This window comes from Bos indicus, chromosome 2 (genome assembly GCF_029378745.1).
Source record: "Bos indicus isolate NIAB-ARS_2022 breed Sahiwal x Tharparkar chromosome 2, NIAB-ARS_B.indTharparkar_mat_pri_1.0, whole genome shotgun sequence".
Classification (NCBI taxonomy): domain Eukaryota; kingdom Metazoa; phylum Chordata; class Mammalia; order Artiodactyla; family Bovidae; genus Bos; species Bos indicus.
Genome location: NC_091761.1, coordinates 131,850,387 through 131,873,019, shown reverse-complemented (window position 1 = coordinate 131,873,019; position 22,633 = coordinate 131,850,387). Strand labels below are relative to the sequence as shown.

The following is a 22,633-nucleotide window of genomic DNA, read 5'->3' as shown; positions in this document are numbered from 1 at the left end:
ACTGTTCAAAGCAACATGCTCACACTCGGTGAGAAGGAGTTTTATTAGTGCTGCCCACACTGGACACTGCACAGAGCTGGTGCCAGCCCCGAGAGCACGCCCCCTTCCCCTGCACGAAGGGGGCTGGGGCATGGATGCTCAGAGCCAGGGAAGGGAGAGAAGAAAGTGCTGTGCACGTGACTTAGTGACCTTGGACACTTGACAGGCAGTGCGAGGGGCTCGCGGCTCCTCTCACAAACGCAAACGGGTTGGGGGAGGAGTGAAGGGGTGGCGTGATGACGCCCCTGGGGCGTGAGCTCTTCGGTGGCGGGGTTAGGGTTAGCCTGGACAAGGCCCCGAGCTCAAGATGCTGGCTGCTACTTTTCCTTGGTGGGAGCCTCCGTGAGGAGCTGAGAAGACTCCAGGCTGGGACAGCAACATCCTTACTGCTTCCTTTGGGGCTAAGACCTTTCCAGCTCAGCCTGGGCAGAGAAAACCAGAGCCAGCCCTCAGCCGGTTCACGCCTCCGAGTTCCAAGTCAGGGCAGACCGCGTGCTCCCAGCGCCCTCTTTAGGTCCCGTGGCCCCAGGAAGGCTGCAGCCAAGTGGCCCTGTCCGCACTGCCACAGGGGAACAATGAACGGGCACCGTTCCGAGTGCCCCTGGCAGCGACCTGCCTCCCTTCTCCGACCAGAGTCCCGGCCCGTTAGGCAGAGGGCGGCCGCTGCATTCACTCCCTTCTATGCTGATCCACGTGTGCACACGCGGGAGGCCGGCAGGTAAGGGGCGGGGGGCACATGACCAGCCTGGAGGCTCTTCCTTGGGGAGTGGGGGTGGGGTAAGCAAGCGGGAGGAAGACTGCCCCCCAGTCTGCTCTCAGGCGGCTCCTCGAGGCAACTCTGCTCTCCCCTCCGGCCAGTCTTTCAGGCTCAGGTCCACAGGGACCCACACCGGGGGGAGGGGGGCGGAGTGGGGAGAAGGCAACAGGGACAGAAAAGCTGGAGGCCACGGACTTTGGCGCTTGGGCGGTGAGCTCTTCTCAGCCACACACGGGCTCACCTGGCTCCAGGAAAGGGTCGCGGCACCCCCGTCGCCCGTGCCAGGGCGGGGCATGGGGTTGTGCGCCTGTGCTCCGGGCTGGCAAAGGCCACCTCCACGCTGGATAAAGGCGGCCTTCGGCAGCTGGTAGCGGCCCCGTCACTGCTTGCTCTTGTAAGGGCCCGGAGATGATAACACCCCCGAAGCGGGGCAGGGTCCCCCCGCGCCCCGCCTTAGCTGTTGTACAAGCGCACCACGCGGCTGATCTCCTGCCTGCAGATCGGGCACCGCCGGGGTTCGGGCAGCGCGCGGTAGCACTCGGTGCAGGCGCACACGTGCCCGCACTCCAGGAAGACACACGACCGGAAGTTGTTCAGGCACACGACGCAGGCGCCCTTCGGGCCCTCTCGGTCCTCCTCGGGACGGTCCTCCTCGGGACACGCGCGCTCCCGGAACTCCTCCTCCGGCCGCTGCCGCTCGCGCCGCCGCCGCAGGTACTGCTTCCGGAGGAGGAAGAAGAGGCTGGCGCAGGCGGCGAAGCCGAAGACCAGCGCCAGGACCTTCCAGAGCCGGACGCTGGACTCCTGCCGCTGCAGCAGGCTGTCGAAGTCCTGGCTGCTCAGGTAGTACTGCATGCCCGGCCCCTTGGGGGGCTGCAGGCGCACGCAGCTGTGGTCCAGCACCAGCTCGCCCACCCCCGTGAGTGGCGCCCCCACCTTCAGCATCTCCTCCGTCTCCTGGACGCCCTTGGGCCGCTCCCCGCTGAGGTAGTGGCCGACGACGTCGGTGAAGGACGGCGTGGAGGGGTGGAACCTCTCGTACACAGTCTCCAGGCCCAGGTCCACCGCGTCCAGGGGCTTCAGCACGCGCACGGCCACGCCCGCGCCGTCCTCGTGGGGCACCAGGTCAAAGGGCACCGTGTTCGTCCTCTGGTGAATGATCTTGGAACAGTCGTTCCTGCAGGAATGAGGGCCCAAGGTAAATCAGAGGACCGCGAATACCTCACAGCCAGACGAGGGTGGAGTCCACCTGAAGGCCAGGCAGGATCAAGCGTGAACTGAGAGCACGAGAAGACGACGACAGACCCACCCTCGTCCAGAGCCTCAGAAGAGGAAGCGCAGGTTTTCCGGTTCTCTGGCCGCCTCAGTGGGCAACATATGCCATCAGAGATCACCTCTACTCTTTTTTATTTCCCTTTGCCCCCGTTAAGACAGATCGATTTTTATCTTAAATCCCTCAAAAAATTTAAAAACTACCATATATGACCCAGCAATCCCACTTCGGATCGTGGATCTAAAAGAACTGAAATCTGGATCTGGAAGAGAGATCTGTGCTCCCTGGCTCACTGCTTATTCACAGCAGCCAAAACACGGAAACAACATCAATGTCTATCGATGAATGAACTTAGAAAATGCGGTCCATACATACAACAGGATACTAGTCAGCCTTTAAAACAAGAAAGAAAAAGGAAACCTTGCCACATGGGACAGCACGGGTGAGCCTGGGGGACATGAGCAAAGCAACTAAGGCGGCCACAGAAGGATGGAGACTGCAGGACCCGTGTGCGTGAAGTGTCTAACGCAGCCCAACTCGTCCGAACAGAGGAGAACGGAGACTGCCAGGGGCTGCGGAAAGAGGACAACGGGAGCTGGCGTTCACCGGGTGCAGTTTCCGTTCTACAAGACGAGTAAGTTTGAAATCTGCTGTACAACCTCGTGCCGTACTTAATGGTTCTGCACTGCTGCACTTAAAATTTCGTTAATAAGAGGAGATTGCAGGTTAAGCAGCCTTAATAAAAATTAAAATTGAATTTTTAATTTTTTACAATAAAAATTAAGATAAAACTCCAAAACACAACCCCCCGAGGATCATTTGGAAAAATGGTACTGCATGTTACAGCATGGAGCACTGAAAATCATCAATCCATGCCATCAGTCAGTGCTTCTCAACCCTTAGTGTGCATATCTGCAGACTCCAGGTCCCCTATCCTGGAAATTCTATCTAGGCAGATCTGGAAGAGAGGCCAGGAATCTGCATTTGGACAAGACGCCTAGGAGACTGCAGTGGCAGAGATCTCAGTGGCACTGAGACTGGTCTCCGCTCTCTCTCAGGAACAGCTTGAAGACATGGAGACAGGGCCAGGACGTCAGCTTTTCAGCTGACCATCTTCGAGGTTTGGGCCCCTGGAGCAAGGATACGCACCAGAGGTGGGTTGTCCGGTTCCACACCATCTTGTGCTCCTGAAGCGTCAGCCGCTGAATCACCCCCTTGCAATTTTCCACAAACTGGCTGTTAAGCGTTTCTTTAACAGATCGAACAGCTCCTAAATGGAAACAAATTATTTTATTTCTGTAGAACTCTTCTGTCCTTTCCTTTAAAGTAATTTAGATTTTGTTTTTAGTTTGAGTTAGTTTAATTAATCAAAGTGAGGACACTGCTATCACCAACAGTTGTGCTTTGGGGGCACTCTGATGAGCAGTCTACATGGATCACATCGTTTCAGTGTTACAACCACCCTGTAAAGTATATTCTGGGTTTCCCTGGTGGCTCAGACAATAAAGAATCTGCCTGCAATGCAGGAGACCCAGAGTTTGATCCCTGGGTTGGGAAGATCCCCTGGAGAAGGGAATAGCTACCCACTCCAGTATTCTTGCCTGGAGAATTCCGTGGACAGAGGAGCCTGGCAGGCTACAGTCCATGGGGTTGCAGTCAGACATGACTGAGCAACGTTCACTTTCAGATCAACTTGCACTTTCAAAGTATATTTTACAGATGGGGCAATGGAGGCTCGAAAGCTTGTGTAATTTCCTCACAATCATACAGCAGTAACCCAGGTCTTCCTGACCCCAAAGTCCAAATTCTGAACCCCCACCCCAAGGCTACAAAAGGCCGTCAATGTCAGCCAGGAAGATCTTTATCAAACTTTGAAAGACTGAGTTATTTTTCATTTTACCAATAAATAAACATACCTTCAATAACAGCATAAGGCACACACTTTCCTGGAGCTTCTGAAAGAATACTCTTTAAGTCTTCACCCAAGTGGATTCTTTTAGCTCCCTAAATGGAAACAACAGATTGGAATGACTGTTGAATACTGACATGCTCAATCAAACAAGTGAAGAAAGAAAATGACTCTTTTTTTCACATTGAGAGAATAAGGGAACCAGGCAGGAAAGAGACTAAGGACGGTCAGATTCCAAAGCTGTGTCCCAGCACTTTCACCACATCAACAGGCACCTCGCTCTGCCACCTGCAAATGGGGCTGCCACTTCCATTCCAGCTGCAGTTAACCGGCCAGACAGCCCTTTTCAGTTTCACTTACTAAGACGAAAATATTAAAGGCACTCATCAATCTGCATACCACAGACTGAATGTAATTTGATCTCTTCTCGACAACACAGAACCATGCATCCGAAGTTTATGTGGAAAAGCACGTAAACCAGGGCCCAGTACGTGGTAGGGGCTCGGGCAGTGGTAGGTTATCGTTATCCCCGGGCCCTTGGCAGTTCACACTCTGCATCAGACACTGTAATAGAGCACTGCCTTTGCACTATAGGGCGCGGCTTTGTGAACCAGTGCTAAACATTCTCCTCCTCTGTCTGCCCGCTTCCCCATCATAAACAGGCAAGCACAGTCACCTCTGCCGCTCCCTTCCCCTCACAGACCCCAGCTCTCCACTCCTTCCTGTTCTCATCCCAATCTGCTGTACTTGGGAACCAAACAAGCCTGCTACTGCTCCATCAAAAGTAAGGTAAAATTAAGAAAGCCACTGAACATTTCCTGAACCAGGCACTGTGCTGGGGGCCAGGGGTTCAGGGACGAATGAAGGAAACGGTTCCTGCTTTCAGGTATTTTCATCAACACCATCTTAAGGATACCAGACACGAGGTGGGTAGTACTGGATACATATTAAGGTCCCTCTGAGTTTAAGCTATTGCTACCCAGTAAACAACAGGAGCAAGGTCAATAAAAATTATTACCCACGTACACTGCGAAGGTAATAAAAACAACGGGCAGTAATAACAGCTAACACTCAGGTTCATTTATTCGTTTATTGTCGGTCTCCCCCTCCACTGGGCTGTAAGCGCAGGAGGCCTAGGGCCTTGCTGGTCTTGTGCACTGCCGTCCCCCAGTGCCGAGACGGTGCCTGACCCGTAGCAGGCACTAAATACAATTCTGATGAAGACATTAGTGAATAACTAAGCACTTACATATACTACATTCCAGGCACTCTGCTAGGCATTTTAAGTGCATAACCCCATTTAATGCTCATACCATCCCTCTGCGGTAGACATTATCACCCCCAATTACAGATAAGGAAAATGAGGCTCAGAGAAGTGAAGTAATTTGCTCTAAGTCACCTAAATAGTCAAATATCCACCACAGGATAGTCTAAACATTTTTTAGAAGGAAAGGAGGTGAAATTCAGTCAGAAAGCCTGTGACTGAATCAAGCTTCAAGGCATCTATTTTGACTCTGGGCAACTTAATTTATCCCAGTCTCAGTTTCAAAACATGTAAAAGGTGGGCAAAACAATCGCACAGGATTTTCATGTGAATGAAATGAAACTCAAGGTGTGAAAGAATCCAGACCAGGGGCTGTCACACAGTAGGTATGCGATAAATATGCATTCCCATCACTGTGAGACACGTAAAAGGGGAAGACACAAAGCCTAGTCTGGCAAGTTATGTAAGTGGATCAAGAAAATAGAGCCTAAGACAGAGTCCCAACTGTTTTTCCAGGCAGGAGCTAGTTATTTCATCCTCACTGAGGAACTAATTGGCAAAGCTTTTAAGGTCACCCAAAGATGGATCCCTGAGCACTCACTGCTTCAAAGGATCCCATCTCTAGCCAGCTTGATGCCAATGCGATTTCTGATTCAGCGTCAGAAACTGAAGTATAAGTTACAACCACAGCCAATCATTTCAGAAGTAATTTAATCAAGCAGACGAGAAGGCAGCTGGAATCTCACCAGGCTGTGATTCACACCCCAAACTCAACTCCCTGGTAACTAGGTGCGCTCCAAAACTCACACACTTGATTCTAAGCTCTCAACGCAAATCATCTGACGATAACGAAGCGTGTCAGGCTGAGGCATCCGTCTTCCAAATAAATGTCAAATTAAGCCCTGCTGTATTATGAAAATATTCCAGCCAGGACTTCCCTGGTGGTCCAGTGGTTAAGAATCCACCTGCCAATGCAGGAGTCACAGTTCGATCCCCTGTCCGTGAAGATTCCCACTTGCCTCGAGGCAACTAAGCCCTGCACTCCAGAGCCTATGCTCTGCAGCTAGAGAAGCCACTGCAAGGACAAGTCTGCCCACCGCAGCTAGAGGGTAGCCCCTGGCCCTGCTCGCCACAGCTAGAGAAAGCCCGGCATGGCCTCGAAGAAATTCACCTTTTTAAAAAAGAAATTTCACCCCAAACAAATCCACAAATATTTACTGAGTGTCTATTCTGTGTTAACCATTGAGTTAGAACCTAGAAGGAAGGATAAGATGCCATTTCTTAGCTAATGAGGTTCATCTCTCATGAGCCACTCACACATTCATAATAAGGAAATGTGGTCAACAACAACAACAAAACCCTACACTCGGAATCAAAAGACCTAAGTTTAAGCTCCAAACTGACCCTGTAGAGACCTTTCCTCTGAGTTTCGATTTCTTGATTGGCAGGTTGGAGGTATCATTTCATCTACCTCAAATTACTGTGAAGCAGAACTAAAACCAAGATGGGAATATGTTGTGTAAACCGTCAGGTGCTGCATTAGGAAAGTGAGCAATATTTTTTAAATGGCCATAATATAAAAAGGCAGAGTCTGCAGAAGCAAGGAGCTGTCCCCTCCCAGGCACCTGCACGCTAGCCTCAAATCCTCCTGGGCTCTGCTCAACTGCCACCCTGTTTAAAAGAGCAAACCTCCCTTTCTCCAGCACTCCCATTTCCTCTCTTCCCTGCACTAGGCTGTATTTTTATCCCCACGTGTCACACCATCTGATTGACTGTTTTACTGTCTGTCTGGTTGGATTAGAATGCACTCTCCATGAAGACAGGAATTTCTGTCTGTTCTACCCAGGCTCGGCGCCTGGAGCATAGCAAGTGTTCAATAAAGATTTTTTTCGTCAATAAAGTGATGAAGTCAAGATTTATTCTGAGCAACGAGAAGAACTTGGGAGAAAGGAGGAAGGGAAGCCGTTATCACGCGACCCGAACTCTGATCCTGGCTCCTGGGGGCCGGGCGACGCCGTCCCAGAGCCTGGTTCCTCTGTGGGGTCTTTTCCCGAGAGTGGAGCGGCCCACGGCAGGTCAGGGGCCTCACCGTTCCCCCGGGGCGGCATGGCCGGCTGAGGCCGGGCGGGCTGGGGCACTGACCTTGAGCTCCTGGGCGACCTGGGCCTTCTGCCGGTACACGGAATACAGGAAGGCTGTGACCACAGAGCTGGTGCCCAGGAGAATGAACTGGCCCAGCGAGGGCCGCCCTCCGCTCTCCATGGCTGCGCCGAGCCCTGGCGAGGCTGGCGCGCTCGAGCGACCCCTCGCCCCTCAGCCTCCCGCCACCCGGAACCACACCCCCGGAGACGACTCCTCCCGGAAGCCCGCGGCCAGCCGCCCGCCGAAGGCACAGCACCCGGAACCGGAAGGGGACCCGGAACCGGAAGGGGGAGGGGGAGGGCGGGCACAACAGACCGGAAGGTGCTGTTGCCATGGTAATGGACAAGCATCAGCTGCCTCCGCTGGAGTCGGGTCTCCAGGAGTTGGAAGTGCGGAATGGTTTGCGGAACTTGAGCGATCTCTCGTCGCTCCGCGACCGCTTCAACTCTGGCCGTAATTGTATCGCTTGCGGTGCCACTGTTTCAGGGCTTCTGCTTTCCTGGGGTTATTATTATTGCAGGAGTTGTTCGATGACTCTGCCATTGGATTGGAAGGAAAGAACGTCAGGTAAGCACTTACGGGGAGTACACATTTAAGTTTCAGGGCAAACCTTGGGTCTTGGCTTTTATTCTTCCGCTTTACACATGAGAAGACAGGCCAGAGAGGTTAGTGCGTGTGCTCAAAGTCACACTGCTACTGGAGAGGAATTTACCGGACTGCACAGCTTATTACCTCCAAGACAGGAGGTTAGATCACTAAAGTAACTCCTTAATCTGCCAGCACCACACATAACAACTTACTTTACTAATTTATAATTATAGCTACAACTGTTGTTTTCCAGTAGTCATGTATGGATGTGAGAGTTGGACTATAAAGAAAGCTGAGCGCCGAAGAATGGATGCTTTTGAACTGTGGTGTTGGAGAAGACTCTTGAGAGTCCCTTGGACTCCAAGGAGATCCAACCAGTCCATCCTAAAGGAAATCAGTCCTGAATATTCATTGGCAGGACTGATGCTGAAGCTGAAACTCCAATACTTTGGCCACCTGATGCGAAGAGCTGACTCATTTGAAAAGACCCTGATGCTGGAAAAGATTGAAGGCGGGAGGAGAAGGGGAGGACAGAGGATGAGATGGTTGGATGGCATCATTGACTCAATGGACATGAGTTTGAGTAAACTCCGGGCGTTGGTGATGGACAGGGAGGCCTGGCATGCTGCAGTCCATAGGGTCGCAAAGAGTCAGACCCGACTGAACTGAACTGTGACAAAAAGTTTTACCAACATCAAACCATTTAATCCTCACCGCACAGTTATAGAGCAGATTTCAAAATGTTTTCTGATCTGTACAGCAGTGATTCAATATGTTTGCAGATTATACTCCACATAGGTTATTACAAGATAATGCCTATAGTTCCCTGTGCTGTACAGTATATCCTCCTTGCTTATCTACTTTATATTTGGTGGTTTGTATCAGTTCATCACATAACCCCTGTTTTGTCTCTCCTGACTTCCCTCTCCCCTCTGGTAACCACAAGCGCATTCTCTACATCTCTCAGTCTGTTTCTGTTTTGCATGGACATTGATTTGTATTGTTTTTAGATTCCACATATAAATGATATCTTACAGAATTTGCCTTTCCCTGTCTGACTCACTTCACTAAGCATAATATTCTCTAGGTCCATCCAAGTGGCTGCAAATGGCAGTATTTCAGCCTTTTTTTTAATGACTGAGTGAAATATTACAGCTTCTTAATCCAGGCATCTGTTGCTAGGCACTCAGATTGCTTCCACGTGTTGCTGCTGCTGCTGCTGCTAAGTCGCTTCAGTCATGTCCGACTCTGTGCGACCCCACAGATGGCAGCCCACCAGGCTCCCCCTCACTGGGATTCTCCAGGCAAGAACACTGGAGTGGGTTGCCATTTCCTTCTCCAATGCATGAAAGTGAAAAGTGAAAGGAAAGTTGCTCAGTCATGTCCGACTCTTAGTGACCCCATGGACTGCAGCCTACCAGGCTCCTCTGTCCATGGAATTTTCCAGGCAAGAGTACTGGAGTGGGGTGCCATTGCCTTCTCCATGTCTTAACTATTGTAAATAGTGCTGCTATGAACACTGAGGTGTATTTGTCTTTTGAAATTAGTGTTTTTGTTTTTTCCAAATATATACCCAGGAGTGGAATTTCTGGATAACTTTATTTTTAATTTTTTGAGGAGCCACTATTTTCCACAGTGGCTGTACTAATTTACATTCCCACCAACAGTGTACAAGAGTTCCCTTTTCTCCACATTTTCTCCAGCATTTGTTATTTGTAGACTTTTGATGATACTCATTCTGACAGGTGTGAGGTGATATGATTGTTGTTTTGATTTACATTTCTCTAATAATTAGTGGTGTGGAGCATCTTTTCATGTGCCTGTTAGCCATCTGTATGTCTTCTTTGGAAAAATGGCTATACAAGTCTTCTGCCCATTTTCTGATTAGGTAGTTGTTGTTGATGATATTGTATACTGATATTGTTATATGAACTGTCTGTATATTTTACATATTAACCTCTTGTCGGTCACATCATTTAAAAATATTTTCTCCCATTCCATAGATTGTCTTTTTATTTTGTTGATGGTTTTCTTTGCTGTGCACAAGTTTTGAGTTTAATTAGGCCCCAGGTGTTCATTTTTGGTTTTATTTCTGTTGCCGTAGGAGACTTATCCAAGAAAATAGTGCCACAACTATGTCAGTGAGTGTTCTGTCAATGTTCTCTTCTAAGAGTTTTATGGTTCTCATTCTTTTTTTCCCCCATATTTTAAATTTTATTTTTTTATTGAAGGATAATTGCTTTACAGAATTTTGTTGTTTTCTGTCAAACCTCAACATGAATCTACCATCAGATCAGATCAGTTGCTCAGTCGTCCGACTCTTTGCGACCCCATGAACCGCAGCATGCCAGGCCTCCCTGTCCCTCACCAACTCCCGGAGTTCACTCAGACTCACGTCCATCGAGTCAGTGATGCCATCCAGCCATCTCATCTGCTGTCGTCCCCTTCTCCTCCTGCCCCCAATCCCTCCCAGCATCAGAGTCTTTTCCAATGAGTCACCTCTTCCGTCCCTTTTGAACCTCTCTCCCATCTCCCTCCCCATCCCACCCGTCTAGATTGATACGGGTTCTCATTCTTATTGTTTAGAGTTTATTTTTGTATGTGGTGTGGCATGCATGCCTGCTCAGTTGCTCAGTCTTTTGTGACCCTGTGGACTGTAACCTGCCAGGTGGAAAAGGGAGGGTCCAACACCAGATTTCCTTTTGTTTTTTTAATTAAATTGTAGTTGATTTCCAGTGTTCCCAGTGTACAGCACAGTGGTTCAGTTGTACACATGTATCCATATGTATTCAGTTATACGTATTTATCTATTCAGTTACACATGTATCAATTCTTTTTAAGATTCTTTTCCATTATAGGTTATTACAAGGTGTTGAATGTAGTTGCCTGCCGGGAGCCAGTGTGAGGAACTCCGCCCGTGGCAAAGGTCATGAGGAAGGAGGCTCGGCATATGCAAAGGCAGATCGAGCCTCAGGAGTCCCCCTGGAAATTCTCGAGCATCTACCCCCAAAACCAGAGTCTGCCTACTTTCTGCTTTGTGCTCTCACCTACACCTCTGACTTTATGGGGGGCTGTCCCCAATTACCTCTCTCTGAAAAAAGAGTTAACTTACAGCTCCAGTTAATAAAGTTCCTGGGTGTGATAGTGTTTCAACCTACAAACTCCTTTGGAAGTCCTCTAGCCTGCCTGAATAGGTTTTTCTGGCCACATGTGATTGTTCAGAGCCTCCCAGCTGTGAGAGGCATGAGATGTTCTAAACTGTCTAAATACAGATTCCTTTGAGCAGTTAAAAGATTGATTAGAAATTGTATTGGTGAAGGGTTTGTCACTTGTTGGCCCAATGTTTGCTGCTAAGTTTCCATATCCCTTACCTACTGTGTCCCTGGCAGTGTATTGATTAATATAATTCGTGTAAGTGGTAGCTTTAATGTTTGTAACCTTGAGTTAATTCTTCTTCTTGTTATAGCCCACCACACCTTTGCCCTATAGGAGTGTAACTTTATCTAATGCTTTTGGAGGGTGGCGCCTGACTAATCACCTTTAGAGAAAAATAAGTTTTCTGAAGAAAGGGTCTTAAAATGTTAACAGGCCTCCGGGCCAGAAGATGATGCAAATCACCTAAACTTTTGCATGTGATAAGTTTGCAGGAAGAAAGCCTGGCTTACTGCATGACTCTACCCCTTCCCCCATTATCCTCTATGCATAACTTAAGGTATAAAAACTACTTTGGAAAATAAAGTGCGGGCCTTGTTCACTGAAACTTGGTCTCCCCATGTTGTTCTTTCTCTCACCTTCTGGCTGAATTTTTCAGCCTCTTTTGTCCACTAAATTTTCTCACTGAGCTATCCTTATTTAACCACTCTTTGTATCTTTAATTAACATGCCGTCTCCCCTTGGAAACCCCTGACTCCACGGGGCTGGACCCCGGCAGTTGCCAGTGCTACTGTTTACCTGTTAATGTAGAGTAGTGTGTATCTGTTAATCCCTCTTCCTAATTTATCTTTCCCCCTTTCCCCTACATAAGTTTGTACTCTATAAAAGATTGTCATTCTTAAAGCAGTTTGGTCTTAAATAGCTCTACCTTTTTTTTTTTTTTTTGGCCAAAGGCTGAAATCCTTCAGCAGCCAGGCTGGACTACTGCGACATTTTGAGATTTCCGTCATGTGGACCTTGTTAGGAGTGATGGACGACGGGCACTTTCAGCTGCAGCCAGATGTCCCCAGGGCGCCGTTCTCAGCTCAGCGTGACTGTCCTCACTGAATCACAAGTTAAACAGGAGCCTCTGACTTAGAGAAAGTGAGGTTAAGTTCCCAAGAGGAAAGTGAGGTACCAGGCAGAGAATCTAGGAGGAGCTGGAAGGGGAGGGGTTTACTACGGGCAGTGCCACCACTGGAAGCATGTCACAAAGTCCCTGAGTTCCCCGTGAGTCACTGGGTAAATGCCCTTGCAGGCGCTCCATTCCGGTGAGACACTGGCAGGGTCTGGGCACCAGGGAGATTTGAAAGATGAGACCTCCTGCGCTAATGTTGCCACACAGCTGTGCCGAAGGAAATTTAAAAAAGGTTAACAATCACGTCAGGTCGTCACTCACTTTCCTTACAGAGCTTTCCCATGGGAGAGCCCTTAACTTAATCATTGTTAGGAATTATCAAGTGTCAGCATACTTTTCATGACCATTTAACCCATGCAGTGTACTCCCCCAGACACAGTGGAACGCAGGGATACGATGCAGGACATGCCCCCTGACCTCAGGCAGGGTGTCAGGGAGACCTTTTCCTTTTTATAATGAAGTAAACCGCATCCCATCCCCAGGTGACCACAGAGCTGTTTTCTGTCGCTGTAAGTCTGCATCTTCTAAAGGTTCATATGAATAGAATCACATGCTGTGTACTTTGTCTTCTCTGGCTTCTCTCACTCAGAATAATTATTTTGACATTTATCCGTATTACTGCATGTCAATAACTGTTTATGCCTTTTCTTTTTTTTTTTACTGCTGAATAATGTTCCATGGTGTAAACATATCACAATCTGTTTATTCATTGACCTGTTAATGGACATTTGGATTGTTTCCAGTTTTTAACTATCACAAATGAAGCTGCTTTGAACATGCATGTCTAAGTCTGTGTGTGGACAGATGCTCTCATTTCTCCTGGGTAAACTCCTGAGACAGGAATGGCTGGGTCGTGCATCAGACGTGTATTCAAACTTTTTACGAAGCTACCTAGAAGTTCCCCAAAACGGTTGCACCATTTCACATTCCCACCAGCAGTGGGTGAGAACCCCACATCCTTCACATCCTCAGCAATATGTGGTATAATCAGTCTTTTGATTTTAAACATCCTGATACAGTGGTCCCCAACCTTTTTGGCACTGGGGGCCAGGTTCGTGGAAAACAATTTTTCCACACACCCAGGAGGGACGATGGTTTCAGGATGATTCAGACGCATTACACTTATTGTGCACTTTATTTCTATTATTATTACAGTCCATGGAATTCTCCAGGCCAGAATACTGGAGTGGGTAGCCGTTCCCTTTGCCAGAGGATCTTCCCAACCCAGGGATCAAACCCACATCTCCCACATTGTGGGCAGATTCTTTACCAGCTAAGCCACCAGGGAAGCCCAAGAATACTGCAGTGGGTAGCCTATCCTTTCTCCAGGGGATCTTCCCAACCCAGAAATTGAACCAGGATCTCCTGCATTGCAGGTGGATTCTTTACCAACTGAGCTATCAGGGAAGTCCATTATTATGTACAAAAAATATCTTCACAACCCAGACAATCACAATGGTGTGATCATTTGCCTAGAGCCAGACATCCTGAAATGTGAAGTCAAGTAGGCCTTACCAAGCATCACTTCAAACAAACCTAGTGGAGGTGATGGAATTCCAGTTGAGTTATTTCAAATCCTAAAAGATGATTCTGTGAAAGTGCTGCATTCAATATGCCAGCAAATTTGGAAAACTCAGCAGTGGCCACAGGACTGGAAAGGGTCAATTTTCATTCCAATCCCAAAGAAAGGCAATGCCAAAGAATGCTCAGACTACTGCACAATTGCACTCATCTCACACGCTAACAAAGTAATGCTCAAAATTCTCCAAGCCAGGCTTCAGCAATACGTAAACCATGAACTTCCAGATGTTCAAGCTGGTTTTAGAAAAGGCAGAGGAACCAGAGATCAAATTGCCAACATCCGCTGGATCATCGAAAAAGCAAGAGAGTTCCAGAAAAACATCTATTTCTGTTTTATTGACTATGCCAAAGCCTTTGACTGTGTGGATCACAATAAACTGTGGAAAATTCTGAAAGAGGTAGGAATACCAGACCACCTGACCTGCCTCCTGAGAAATCTGTATGCAAGTCAGGAAGCAACTGTTAGAACTGGACATGGAACAACAGACTGGTTCCAAATAGGAAAAGGAGTACGTCAAGGCTGTATATTGTCACCCTGCTTATTTAACTTCTATGCAGAGTACATCATGAGAAACGCTGGACTGGATGAAGCACAAACTGGAATCAAGATTGCCAGGAGAAATATCAATAACCTCAGATATGCAGATGACACCACCCTTATGGCAGAAAGTGAAGAGGAACTAAAAAGCCTCTTGATGAAAGTGAAAGTGGAGAGTGAAAAAGTTGGCTTAAAGCTCAACATTCAGAAAACTAAGATCATGGCATCCGGTCCCATCACTTCATGGCAAATAGATGGGGAAACAGTGGAAACAGTGACAGACTTTGTTTTTTGGGGCTCCAAAATCACTGCAGATGGTGATTGCAACCATGAAATTAAAAGACACTTACTCTTTGAAAGGAAAGTTATGACCAACCTAGACAGCATATTAAAAAGCAGAGACATTACTTTGCCAACAAAGGTCCGTCTAGTCAAGGCTATGGTTTTTCCAGTGGTCATGTATGGATGTGAGAGCTGGACTATAAAGAAAGCTGAGCGCCGAAGAATTGATGCTTTTGAACTGTGGTGTTGGAGAAGACTCTTGAGAGTCCCTTGGACTGCAAGGAGATCCAACCAGTCCATGCTAAAGGAGATCATTCCTGGGTGTTCATTGGCAGGGCTGATGTTGAAGCTGCAACTCCAATACTTTGTCCACCTGATTGGAAAAGTTGACTCATTGGAAAAGACTCTGATGCTGGGAGGGATTGGGGGCAGGAGGAGAAGGAGACGACAGCGGATGAGATGGCTGGATGGCATCACCGACTCAATGGACATGAGTCTGAGTAAACTCTGGGAGTTGGTGATGGACAGGGAGGCCTGGCAGGCTGTAGTTCATGGGGTCGCAAAGAGTCGGACACAACTGAGCAACTGAACTGATAACTGATACTGATGATTATTACATGGTGGTGTATAATGAAATAGACCACTACCATAATGCAGAATCTGACAGGAGGCAGAACTCAGGTGGTAATGAGAGACAGGGAGAGGCCGTACATACACATGAAGCTTCCCTTGCTGGCCTCCTGCTCACCCCCTGCTGTGTGGCCCAGTGCCTAGCAGGCCGTGGACCGGCACCACTCCATGGTCCAGAGCTGGGGACCCCTCTTCTAGTAGGTGTGTAATGACACCCCATCGTGGTTTTAATGTGCATTTTTCTAATAATTAATTACATCAAACATCTTTTATGTGCTTGCTTGCCACCCACATATCTTTGCAAGAGAAGTATCTGCTCAAATCTTTTCCCTATTTTTTAAATTGAGTTGTTTTGTTTGCTAATTATTGAGCATTCTTTGTATATTTTGGATACAAATCCCTTACAAAATATGTGATTTGCAAACATTTTCTTCAGTATTGTGGCTTGACTTCTCATTCTCTTGGTCTTTTGAAGAGCAGAAGTTCTTGATTTTTATGAAATCCAGTTTGTCAATTTTTTTTTTTTTTATGTATCATGCTTTCAGTATTGCATTAAGAAGTCTTTGCCCAATCTAAGACTACAGTCATTTTTCTCCTAGGTTTTCTCCCAAAAGTTTGATAGCTTTATGTTTTACATTTAGGGCTATGATCTATCTGAAGTTATTTTTTTTTCCCAGTTATATTGAGAAATAAATAAAACATCCATTACTGTGTAAGTTTAAGGTATAGAGCATGATGATTTGATTTACATATGCTGTGAAATGATGACCACAATAGATTTAGTTAACATCCATCATCTCATATAGACACTAAAAAAATTTTTTTAAATTACCTGTGTGATGAGAACTCTTAGGATCTGCTATGTTAACCACTATCTATCACACAAGTTAATTTTTGTATGTGGTGTGCCAAGCACCGCCCTTTCCATGCCATTCTCCCATCTGCCTACAAACTGATTAGGTACTTTTTTTTAGGTCATGCGGAGTGGCAGGTGGGATCTTAGTTCCCCAACCACAGATCAAACCTGTGTCCTCGGCATGGGGAGCACCAAGTCCTAACCACTGGACTGCCAGGGAACCTCATTAGGCATTATTTCCATCCCCACTTTACAGATGGGGATCACTGAGGTGAAGCTGCAGCTTACACAACTCTTTCTTTCTCCAGAGCTCCATGCCCAAGCACTAAACTCTACCGACTTTCCCCTCGTTCGTGTTTGGCCCTAGAAACTGCTTGGTGACAGGTGGGAGTCGTTCCCGACCCTGAACCACACACGTTACTCCTATTCGAAGAGTTAGTCATGAACAGTACATTTGGGAAATGCCTAGAAGACAGGATTCCCCCGAGAAAAGGGGAAACCATTTGTAAAATGGTCGCCAAGGGTCCTTCACCTCCCTCTTTCTAGCTCTGCTATTTCCCCCAGGAACAGGTGCAATCAGTGCTGCAGTGGGTACTTTCAGCCACAGCGGGGCTCCAAGAGCACGGAATGCGGAAGGCAATCAGGACGCCACGAGGGCCTAGGGCCTAGGGAAGGGAGATGGAGGAATAATGGCCCGGGTCAGGAGACCTAAGGGGAACCCTGAGGCTACCTGTGGCCCCAGTGGGGCTGTATCAGGGGCCCAAGCAAGCCCCAGGCCCTGTGACTACCTCTGCCTCCAGCCCCACCTGGGAAATCCCGAATCCTCGTCCCTGCACCCTCACCCCCCTCTCCCATCCCCCATTCACCCACCCTTAACACCCACCCACCCTTAATTATTAACAGCAGCTATCGCTCAGTGTATAAGGACAGGATGACTCAATTCAGGCTTGGGAGTCAGGTGCTAGGAGTCTTCCGTCAGCTCGTTGGTTTACTAACCATGTGATTGCCGTCAAGTCCAGCACCTACCTGAGTCTCATTTTACAGATGAGAACATCTGTAAAATGGGAAAATGGGAGTAGATGATTCCCCTGGTGTCTTCCAGCAGGAGTTCTAGAGGAGTTCCAATTTTCAAGAGGCTTGAAAATTGCAGGAAGAGGGACTTCCTGGGGTCTAGTGGCTAAGACTCGGACTGCAGGGCGCTGGGGTTTGGTCCCTGGTCAGGGAACTAGATCCCACATGCCACAGCAGAAGATCCCGCCTGCTGCAAGGAACACTGAAGATCCCACGTGCTGCAACTAACAGCAAATAAATTTTTTATAAAACTTTTAAAAATAAGTAAAAAATGAAGGAAGAACCATTCTCCTCCGCAGTTTGAAAAACCATTTGATATTCTAAGCCTTACTTTTCTCAGTGGAAAAGGGAGGGTAACATTCCTGCTTTCTGCACAGGACTGCTGTTGGCCCAGATAAGCTGATATATGGGAAACTGCTGGAGATATATTAGGAATTCTTCTCTTTTTAATCACTATTTGTGTTCTTGGCTTGCAGAACATAGGCAAAGAAGTGAATCAATATGAATAATTCTTGTTTCTTAACTAGTTGAATCTGGTCGTTTGGTAGGTTAATATTATAGTTGGAGGCACCAGGTAAACAAATTCAAAATTTAATAATAAAACTTCTGCTGAATGCTGACAAAGGTCCATCTAGTCAAAGCTGTGATTTTTCCAGTAGTCATGTACAGGCATGAGAGTTGGACCATAAAGAAGGCTGAGCACTGAAGAATTGATGCTTTTGAACCATGGTGTTGGAGAAGACTCTTGAGAGTCCTTTGGACTGCAAGGAGATCCAACCAGTCCATCCTAAAGGAGATCAGTCCTGGGTGTTCATTGGAGGGACTGATGCTAAAACTGAAGCTCCAATACTTTGATCACCTGATGCAAAGAGCTGACTCATTGCAAAAGCCCCTGATGCTGGGGAAGATTGAAGGCAGGAGGAGAAGGGGACAACAGAGGATGAGATGGTTGGATGGCATCACCAACTCGATGGAGATGAGTTTGAGCAAACTCCGAGAGATAGTGATGGACAGGGAAGCTTGGCATGCTGCAGTCCATGGGGGTCACAAAGAGTCACAGATGCCTGAGGGACTGACAACAACTGCTGAAAAGCAAATATTACTACTCAGACAGGGCTTCCCAGGTGGCTCAGTGGTAAAGAATGTGCCTGCAGTGCTGGCAACACAGGAGCTCTGGGTTCAGTCCCTGGGTGGGGGAAGATCCTTTGGAGGAGAGCATGGCAACCCACTCCAGTATTCTTGCCCAAAGAATTCCATGAACAGAGGAGCCTGGTGGGCTCCAGTCCATGGGTCACAAAAAATCGGACGCGACTGAAGAGACAGCACCCATGTACGCACACAGTACCCAGACACAAAGAGTGTAGGAGTTTGGGGGAGAGAAGCATTCCCCGTAGGCTCAGCGGGCAGGGAACATCTATAGTAGCAATTACTGAACTACCTACCATGCGCCAGGCACTGAGCTAAGGATTTGACATAGAAAATCATAAGTCTTTGATTCGAAGGGATTTTAAGGATCATCTTACAATGCCTGTAACTATATATTTGTCTGTATAATTATTCACTCAAGGCCCGTCTCCCCTGCTAACCTCTAAGCTGAATGACCCCAGGAATATTTCTGTCTTGCTAACTGCTACATCCTCAGTATTGAGCCCAGTATACCTAGTATATCATAGGTGCTCAATAAACAAATAAAATCAGCCCAAGCTCACTCCCAGTAGGAGAAGCCTTTCTACACTGACCCAGAGATGGTCACCCAGTCTTTGCTTGAATGGTTCCTTTGCCCCTGGTTCTCCTTTCTTGAGCTTTTGTCCATTTTGAGAGAGGCTGAATACAGAGTCCTTTTGCACACCTCAGCAACACCGTTTGAGTTCTGCAAGTCATTAGCCTACCTAATTCTGATGGAAGGAAGGAAAGGAGTTTGGTGGCTAGAAAGGGTGTAGGGTCAAATGAAGAGCTTTTCCCAGGGGTGGAAGGGACTTGTCCATGTGCGAGGCAGATGGAACCTGAAGAGAGAACAGGCTGTCGGCGCTGGGGAGGAAGGGATCAATAAAGCACCCGCTGTGGGACCTTGTGCGGCAGGGTGGCTGGCCGTGGCTCGGTCCCAGCAGTCATGGTGGTCTCCTCCTTGCCAGGGACCGGCTTGGGAATGAACATGTGATCCCGTTCTGACCAATGAGTTGGGAGAGAAGGTCTGCGGAGGGGCTTCAGGGAAGTCCTCTCTTAAGAAGCACAGGCTAAAAGAGATGGTCCCTTTTATTCCCCTGACAAACGCAGGAGTTAGTACTACTGGCAGGCACAGCTGGTTCTGGTCCCACTAGTTTCAAGAAAAATTCTGGAGTTGAGTCTCATGGACTGCCTCAGCTCACATATCCATCCCTGAGCTGATCACTGAAGCCAGGGGAGGCAAAGCACCTGCTCGTCAAGGAGAGAGCAAAACACTGGCTTGAAACTCACATTAAGTAAACTAAGATGATGGCATCCATCCCCATCACTTCATGGCAGATAGAAGGGGGGAAAGCGGAAATGTTGACAGGTTTTATTTTCTTGGGCTCCAACATCACTGCGGACAGTGACTGACTGCAGCCATGAAATGAAAAGACCCTTGCTCCTTGGAAGGAAAACTATGACCAACCTAGACAGCATATTAAAAAAGCAGAGACATCACTTTGCCCACAAAGGCCCATATAGTCAGTCAGTGCTATGGTTTTTCCAGTAGTCATATACAGATGTGAGGGTCGGACCATAAAGACAGCTGAGCACTGAAGAACTGATGCATTTGAACTGTGGTGCCAGAGAAGATTCTTGAGAGTCCCTTGGACAGCAAGGAGGTCACAAAGGAAATCAACCCTAAATATTCATTGGAAGGATTGATGCCGGGAGCCGGCATATTGCATATTGAGTGCATATTGCATATTGAGTGCAGCACTTTTCAGGATCTGGAATAGCTCAACTGGAAATTCTATCACTGCCGGTAGCCAGCGTGAGGAACTCCGCCCATGACAAAGGTCATGAGGAAGGAGGCTCGGCATACGCAAAGGCGGGATCGAGCTTCAGGAGTCCCCCTGGAAATTCTCGAGCATATACCCCCAAAACCAGAGTCTGCCTACTTTCTGCTTTGTGCTTTCACCTACACCTCTGACTTTACGGGGGGCTGTCCCCCACTACCTCTCTGAAAAAAGTTAGCTTACAGCTCCAGTTAATAATTCCTGGGTGTGACAGTGTTTAACCTACAAACTCCTTTGGAAATCCTCTAGCCTGCCTGAATAGGTTTTTCCGGCCACATGTGATTGTTCAGAGCCTCCCAACTGTGAGAGGCAGGAGATGTTCTAAACTGTCTAAACACAGATTCTTTTGAGTAGTTAAAAGATTGATTAGAAATTGTATTGGTGAAGGGATTTTCATTTGTTGGGCCAATGTTTGCTGCTAAGTTTCCATATCCCTTACCTGCTGTGTCCCTGGCAGTGTATTGATTAATATAGTTGGTGTAAGTAGTAGCTTTAATGTTTGTAACCTGGGACCCTTGAGTTAATTCTTTTTCTTGTTATAGCCCACCACACCTTTGCGCTGTACGAATGCAACTTTATCTAATGCTTTTGGAGGGTGGCTCCTGACCAATCACCTTTAGAGAAAAATAAGTTTTCTGAAGAAAAGGTCTTAAAATGTTAACAGGCCTCCGGGCCAGAAGATGATGCAAATCACCTAAGCTTTTGCATATGATAAGTTTGCAGGAAGAAAGCCTGGTTTGCTGCAAGACTCTACCCCTTCCCCCATTATCCTCTGTGCATAACTTAAGGTATAAAAACTACTTTGAAAAATAAAGTGCGGGCCTTGTTCACCGAAACTTGGTCTCACCATGTCGTTCTTTCTCTTGCCTTCTGGCTGAATTATTCAGCCTCTTTTCTCCACTGAATTTCCTCACTGAGCTATCCTTATTTCAGCCTCTCTTCTCCACTGAATTTTCCTACTGAGCTATCCTCATTCTATTACTCTTTATATCCTTAATTAACGTTTAATTAAGCAATTGTTTCCTGATCTTCGCCTACGCCGTCTCTCCTTCGAATACCCTGGTTCAGCCGGGGCTGGTCCCCGGCAGATTGACACTGAAGCTCCAATACTTTGGCCACCCGATGTGAGGAGCCAGCTCATTGGAAAAGACCCCGATGCTGGGAAAGATTGAAAGCAAAAGGAGAAGAAGGCAGCAGAGATGAGATGTTAGATAGTATCACCCGCTCGTTGGACATAAATTCGAGCAAACTTGGAGAGATAGCAGAGGACAGAGGAGCCTGGCATTCTACAGTCTATGAGGTCTCAAAGAGTCAGACATGACTTAGCAACTGAACAATAAGAGCAAGCCAAGAAGAAATGACACACTCGCTATTAGACATGTACGAGGAGATGGGAGCCCAGAGATCAAGGTGCAGTTCAGTTCAATCCAACAAATAACAGTTGAGCGCCTTCTATGTAACAAGCACTGTTCTGGGCGCCGTTACCTAAGGAAGGAGGGATGACTTCTCGGCATCCATTCTACCAACCATAAGACAAGTTAGAGAGACAGAAGCTCTGAGGTCACAAATGATATCTGGACAAGTTATAATCAACACAGTCATGTTGCCTAATTCGTGGCTTGTGTTACCAAGCCAGGTGCTGGCAGTTGTGAAATGGGCCACGGTTTACTTTCTTACCTAGAAACCTACTACACTGACCCAGTTGTCTGTGTTCTTCAGGCTATGCCCATTAGTATTTAAATGAATTTGGCTAATTTGATCAAGTGATATGTTTCTAGCTTGCAATGACAAAATATAAGCAGAGTTTTTATTAGCCAATAATTCATTAAGTTACAAGTCATTGAAACTTAATTCAGGCTAAAGACTAAGGCGCAACCGGGAGGAGTCTAGGGTACAAATTTAAGGGCGCTCATTCTCAGGAGTATACAAGCAAGCCTGCCCGGCTGCAGTCCTAGTCAGACCCAATTCAAACCAGCTTAAGCCAAAATAGAAAATTATAGACTGAACATTCTAAGCAGAAGAAGCACATGGTGAAGCTGGTCTCTAGGACACATGGATCCAGGGCTCAAACACACCAGTATTTGCTAATTCTCTCCTTTTCTCCCTTTCCTCCCTCCCCTCTCCTTTCTTCTGCTTTTCTCTGCCTTTTCACTTCAGTCTCTCACCACCATTAGTCTTTCTCCTTTCAGTTAGATCACAGTTGCAAGCAGCATTAGACTAAGGTCTTCATTTTGCAAGAAAAACTGGGACAGATGAGGCAAAGAGGGGGACCATGAAGGAAAAAAAAAAATCTCAGGGAAGACTTCCCATTGGCTACCCTGGGTCATATGTCTATGCCTAGACCAATCACTGTGGCCAAGGATAATAT

At 47.4% G+C, this 22,633-nt stretch overlaps 1 protein-coding gene and 1 long non-coding RNA gene across 2 annotated transcripts; one reads left to right on the top strand and one right to left on the bottom strand.

Annotated features, from left to right (window-relative positions):
- Window positions 1-24: 24 nt before the first annotated feature.
- Window positions 25-7,624, bottom strand: MUL1 (mitochondrial E3 ubiquitin protein ligase 1). The gene is made up of 4 exons (XM_019982276.2): window positions 7,385-7,624; window positions 3,986-4,073; window positions 3,219-3,339; window positions 25-1,973 (listed from the first exon to the last, which is right to left on the bottom strand). The coding sequence occupies exons 1-4, from the start codon at window positions 7,502-7,504 to the stop codon at window positions 1,250-1,252; spliced, it is 1,053 nt and encodes a 350-aa protein (XP_019837835.1). The 5' UTR covers window positions 7,505-7,624; the 3' UTR covers window positions 25-1,249.
- On the top strand, window positions 7,609-21,101 carry LOC109574309 (uncharacterized). Its single transcript, XR_002183062.2, has 2 exons — window positions 7,609-7,951; window positions 12,079-21,101. It is a non-coding gene; the product is annotated as an uncharacterized lncRNA (long non-coding RNA).
- The last annotated feature ends 1,532 nt before the right edge of the window (window positions 21,102-22,633 follow it).

Bases quoted from the DNA above. Each gene is read 5' to 3' on its own strand.
- MUL1 (XM_019982276.2), bottom strand. From the start codon at position 7,504: ATGGAGAGCGGAGGGCGGCCCTCGCTGGGCCAGTTCATTCTCCTGGGC. The intron at 4,074-7,384 runs GTCAGTGCCCCA...GTTTCCATTTAG, and splicing joins AGGTCGCCCAGGAGCTCAAG to GGAGCTAAAAGAATCCACTT. The intron at 1,974-3,218 runs GTGCGTATCCTT...TCATTCCTGCAG, and splicing joins AACCGGACAACCCACCTCTG to GAACGACTGTTCCAAGATCA.